General features: G+C 42.3%; 1 protein-coding gene across 1 annotated transcript; it reads left to right on the forward strand.

The window, feature by feature from the left end:
* Positions 1-600: 600 nt before the first annotated feature.
* LOC100558178 (trafficking protein particle complex subunit 2) lies at positions 601-1,286 on the forward strand. The gene has a single exon (XM_003228250.4). The coding sequence runs from the start codon at positions 675-677 to the stop codon at positions 1,284-1,286; it is 612 nt and encodes a 203-aa protein (XP_003228298.2). The 5' UTR covers positions 601-674.
* The last annotated feature ends 4,573 nt before the right edge of the window (positions 1,287-5,859 follow it).

The raw sequence follows: 5,859 nt of genomic DNA on the forward strand, positions 1-5,859 counted from the left end.
ATTTATACCCCACCACCATCTCCCCAACGGGGACTCGGGGCGGCTTACATGGGGCCATGCCCAGAACAATACAATATAGCAAAATATAAAAACAACATATCATAATACAATTAAACAATACAATAAATAATAATGTACAGTACAACACAAAGTCAAAAAAGCAATATAACAGGGCGGGCCGCATGAACACTCAGTTAAAACTTGGGGTGAGAAAGAGATAAGAATAAAAACCACCGGAAACAGGGACATAAGATAGAGAAACAGTCTAGAGGATAGATGTTGGGGGGAGTAACAAAAGAAGTGTATAACATATCCAGATAAATGGGCCGGCAGAAGCTTGGATAAGTGAATATCTTGGATGATAAGGAGGGATTAAGGAAAAGCCTATTAAACATCAAATTAGGTTATGATTTTGACCAATTAAGCACCAAAACATCACGTTTTACAAGAAATTTGACAGAAAAAGTAGTTCAATACACAGTAATGTTATGTTGTAATTACTTTATTTACGAATTTAGCACCAAAATATCACAATATATTGAAAACATTGACTACAAAAATGGCTTGGATTATCCAGAGGCTTGGGTAAACGAGGCTTGGATAAGTGAGACTCTACTGTAGTTTCTTCTATTTCCACTCCGCAATTGAAACTGAGAACGGACAATACTTTAATCATGTCTGGAAGCTTCTACTTTGTAATTGTGGGTCATCATGACAATCCAGTGTTTGAAATTGAATTTCTGCCAGTTGGTAAAGTAGAATCTAAGGATGACCATCACCATGTCAATCAATTCATAGCTTATGCTGCCCTTGACCTGGTGGATGAGAATATGTGGCTGTCTAATAATATGTATTTGAAGACTGTGGACAAATTTAATGAATGGTTTGTCTCAGCTTTTGTTACTGCACGACGTATGAGATTTATAATGCTTCATGATGTAAGGCAAGAAGATGGAATCAAAAATTTCTTCAATGATGTATATGACCTGTACATAAAGTTTGCAATGAATCCGTTTTATGAATCCAATTCTCCAATTCGATCAACTGCATTTGACAGAAAAGTTCAGTTTCTTGGAAAGAAGCAACTTTTAAGCTCAAATACCGTATCCATACTGTATTATTACTTAATATATGTCCTATTGTATGTTTGTCATCTTCTGGATGCGAGGACCAGTCTGCAGTCTAAAGGTTCAAAATATCCACAAACTGCTCCAATACCAGAGGAGAAAATTAAAACAACTTCTGCTGCCCAGCAATTAGTGTCTCCAAAGGGACTGATCATTTAAACTGTTATATATATATATATATATATATATATATACACACACACACACACACACACACACACACACACACACACACAAGCTGTGCCCGGCCACACGTTGCTGTGGCGAAGTATGGTGGTATGGGAAATAAAGTATTGAGGAATTGGTGGTAGTTAAGGTAAAGGGTAAAGGTTTTACCTTACATTAAATCCATTAGAAAAGGGTTATATAGCTGTGTGGAAAGGCCTTGAGTCTAGATTGCCATATAATGCAGTTAAAATCTGATCATCTGTATTTTATAGGCAGTGTGGAACAGGCCTAAGTGAGGCCTAACTCTGCCTGTCCCCTGGGCTGAGTGGGTTGCTAGGAGACCAAGTGGGCGGAGCTTAGCCTTCTAACTGGCAGCAATTCAATAAAAACAATTATCCCTCTCCCTCTAATTAGGACTTTATTTTTCTTTTCTTTTTGTTGTATGAACGTAGAGGCATGGATGAGGGGTTGTGCTGCCAAGTTTAGTGTTTCTGGGATGTGTAGTTTTGTTGTTTTGTCCTAGGCCAAAATTTCATTACCCTTTTATATATAGAGATAACATAAAATTTAAAAATAAATTAAAAAATCATTTGGAGGAAAGCTCTATGGTTGGTCCAAAAGCAAATCATTCCTGAACTTTTCTTTGACTGCATGCATTGAACTGTCTTTGGAGTCATCTTATTCTTTAAAGCAAGGGTCAAATGGGGAACAAGCCAAATATTAAGCCTGAATCCTATTGTTTATCCCCACCAGACTCTGGACTGATCCTGCTGTCTTCTAGATGGGATCTCCTCCATTCAAACATCCCAGGCCAATGCCTCCTCCCTCACCTTCTTTTGCCCAAACATAGCCAGGCTCTAAAAATATCTGCTCTTGATCTGCATACCAGGCTGGTGTTTTTCCGCATATATTTTCATATTGTCAGCGCAGCATATGTTCGGCTTGTTCCCTCCATCTCTCCCCGAATAGTTTCCCCATTTTTAACTGCAATATGTTCAGTAAGGAGAAATGTACAGAGACACTGAAGGCTCGATACGCCTTGCATCTGGACACCAGTTAAGCCTTTCCTTCAAGTCTCCAAAACAAAGAGGAAAGTTGGAAGTCTCTGGCAAAACTTCGTTCCCTCTCGGCAAAAATTAAATCAACCTAGACGTGACTTATTTATATTCTGGCACTTCTCAGCATTCATCCTCCCAATGCATTTGCAGCTATTTTTCCAACAAAGGAAGGAAGAGGAAACTCGCCACCAGCAGAAATAAGTGCTATGAGCACAACCAAGTTAGCAAAAACATTGTAAAGGGACCCTCAAATCAACATGGAAATGTTAATTGGTGAACTGTTAGTGATGTGAGCAGTTCAGATGTTGGATAAAGACTCCGGAGACCGGGGTTCAAATCTCAGCCAAGGAAACCCAGTGGTAAGTCACACTTTCTCAACCTCAGAGAGAAACCTCCCCCAGAATGGATCTTGCCAAGGAAACGCTACAATTGTGATAAGTCAGAAATAATTTGAAGGTACCTAACAAAAGTGACTCTTAAATTGGGTTCAGATCTTTTAATGCAGGGGTCCTCAAACTTTTTAAGTGGAGGGCCGATTCATAGTCCCTCAGACTGTTGGGGTTCCAGATTATGATGAATCCAAAATTAGGATTGTTGTTGTTGTGTGCTTTCAAGTCATTTCAGACTTAGGTCAAGCCTAAGTCTAAAGTTTAGGACAGAGGCCAGGTCAATGACCTTGGAGGGCCTTAGTTTGGGGACCCCTGATCTCATAAGACCATAGGTAAGCAAAGAGACCTCCAAAAGCCATCTAGATGGTCTCATAAGACCATCGGTAAGGAAAGGGACCCTTAAAGGCCATCTAGATGATCTCATATGGCCACCAGGAGACCATAGATAAGGAAAGGGACCCTCAAAGACCATCTCAATGGTTTCATAAGATCATAGGTAATGAAAGAGGCCCCCAAAGGCCATCTAGACAATCTCATAAAACCATAGGTAAGAAAAGGGACCCTCAAAGACCATCTAGATGGTCTCATAAGACCATCAGTAAGGAAAGGGACCCTCAAAGGCCATCTAGATGATCTCATAAGGCCATCAGAAGACCATAGATAAGGAAAGGGACCTCAAAGACCATCTAGATGGTTTCATATGACCATAGATAAGGAAAGAGACCCCCAAAGGCCATCTATTCAATCCCATAAAACCATAGGTAAGGAAAGGGACCCTCAAAGGCCATCTAGATGGTCCCATAGGATCATAGGTAAGGAAAGTAACCTCCAAAAGCCATCTAGATGGTCTCATAGGCTGTAGCTAAGCAAAGAGACCTTCAAAGACCATCTAGATGATCTCATAAGACCATAGGTAAACAAAGAGACCCTAAGTCTAAAGTTTAGGACAGGGGCCAGGTAAATGACCTTGGAGGGCCGCATCCGCCCCACAGGCTTTAGTTTGGGGACCCCTGTTTTAATGTTTGGAAGGGAACTTCAGTACCTTTCGGACATGGAAGCCACCAAGAGGCTTTCTTCTCTTAATTGGCTCTTCTGTGGCTTTCTTCTTGGGGGCATCCTCTTCTTTTGCAACTATCCCACAAGAAGCCACATCTGCCTCAGTGAATCAAGGACGGTGATGGAAACGAATGAGGATGGCATGAAAGATAACTCCTCTCCTGGATGAGGAAAATGCTTGGGGGCAAACACCTGTGAGAAGAAGAAAGAAACATTATCCATGGCTCAAGCCTTCTCTCCCCATGAATGAGATAGTAGGCTGCAAAAGAGAAAGTATCCTGTTGCAAAGACTTTCATGGCTGGAATCACTAAGTTGTGAGTTTTCCAGGCTGTATGGCTATGTTCTGGAGCCACAACAACCCAGAAACTATCCTCTTCATGATAGATCATGAAAGCAGGGAAGAAAGGGGGCAGTGAGGCAGCTCCAGGTCTCAAAGGGGTTGGCCCAAAATGCTGCTCATGAGCCATAAAGGCTTAAGGTAAAGGTAAAGGTTTCCCCTGATGTTAAGTCCAGACGAGTCCGACTCTGGGAGTTGGTGCTCATCTCCATTTCTAAGCCGAAGAGCCGGCATTGTCCATAGACACCTCCAAGGTCATGTGGCAGGCATGACTGCATGGAACACCGTTACCTTCCCGCCGGAGCGGTACCTATTGATCTACTCACATTTGCATGTTTTCAAACTGCTAGATTGGCAGAAGCTGGAGCTAACAGGGGGCGCTCACTCCGCTCCCCGGATTTGAACCTGGGACCTTTTGATCTGCAAGTTCAGCAGCTCAGCACTTTAACACACTGAGCCACCGGGGGCTCCTCATAAAGGCTTAGTTTGGACTATTTTCCATTCTCCGCATATGAGCATGCTTTTCACTTTAGGGTCATGGAAGAGGGCTTTTTTTGGTCCCACCATCAACATGTTTGGTGAGATGTGACAAGGCCTTCTTGGTGTTTTCTCCCAGGCTTTGTTCCAACTCAGTTTACTTTCTCATGGAAAGCAAAGATATTTACCCAGCTCTTCCTCTGTTAACCGGCTGCTGCAACCCCAGGCAAGAGACAAAACATTTCCAATGCTAATTAGGGTGATTAACTGAAACATTAATGCTGGCTCCCAGTGACAAAGGACTCTTGCCACACCCTGGACTCTACACAGATATATATTCTTTCCTTTCCTTACTTAGTTTATCCATACCTCACAACCTCTGAGGATGCCTGCCACAGATGTGGGCGAAACGTCAGGAGAGAATACTTCTGGAACATGGCCACACAGCCTGAAAGACATACAACAACCCTGTTTGTTGCATTGTTTAACTGCATTTTAAATTGATGTTTTTAATGTGACATTTATTTAATTGTCTTTCAGTTTTTGTATTATCCACTGTAACTTACACTGCGAGTTGCCTCGGAATGTATATTAGCATTTAAAATCCACTCCCCTGAATATGCTCAGTGTCATGGATGGCTCTGAAAACTCTGGGATGGATGCGGCACCCCACAGAGATGGCAGTCGTCAAGCATTTCATTGCAAAACTCTTATCCTGTGCTTTTTTTTTTCCTTCACAGCCATAAATGCAAACCCTGCAAGAGATTTCTCCTCCATAAAGGTCCAGTGGAGCATGTCTTTTTCTTGCAGGTCTTTCCCTGCTATTTGGACCCTTCTCCCTTACCTCTTAATCTATTGCTTTGCTTGCAAAACATCCCTGTGGTATCCCCATTGCTTGCCTTTCCTGGCATCTCCTCTGTCTGCAAAAGGGGATGTCGGAATGACTGGCATCGGAGGACGACGTTGCCCAGATCGGTTGCAAAAAATGCACCCTACATATAAATAAATAAAGATGCTCTCCACACAAGCCAGCCTCTTTGTTTCATCCTACCGAATGTCATTAATCCAAGAAGAGGCGAGGGGGAAAATGACAAGAATATTTAGCACCGGGACAATGTTTCATTGTGTTTGTACACTGTTCAACAAAACCCCGGCAAGCTGTAATCTCTCCTGGTTCCTATTCAACAGCTCCCCAGCCATCGCGTTGCTGCTCTCTGCGAGGCGCCTCATTAATAATCTTGCCACA

Source organism: Anolis carolinensis, unplaced genomic scaffold (genome assembly GCF_035594765.1).
Source record: "Anolis carolinensis isolate JA03-04 unplaced genomic scaffold, rAnoCar3.1.pri scaffold_10, whole genome shotgun sequence".
NCBI classification, from domain to species: domain Eukaryota; kingdom Metazoa; phylum Chordata; class Lepidosauria; order Squamata; family Dactyloidae; genus Anolis; species Anolis carolinensis.

Coding starts and splice junctions, on each gene's coding strand:
- LOC100558178 (XM_003228250.4), top strand. CDS start 675: ATGTCTGGAAGCTTCTACTTTGTAATTGTGGGTCATCATGACAATCCA.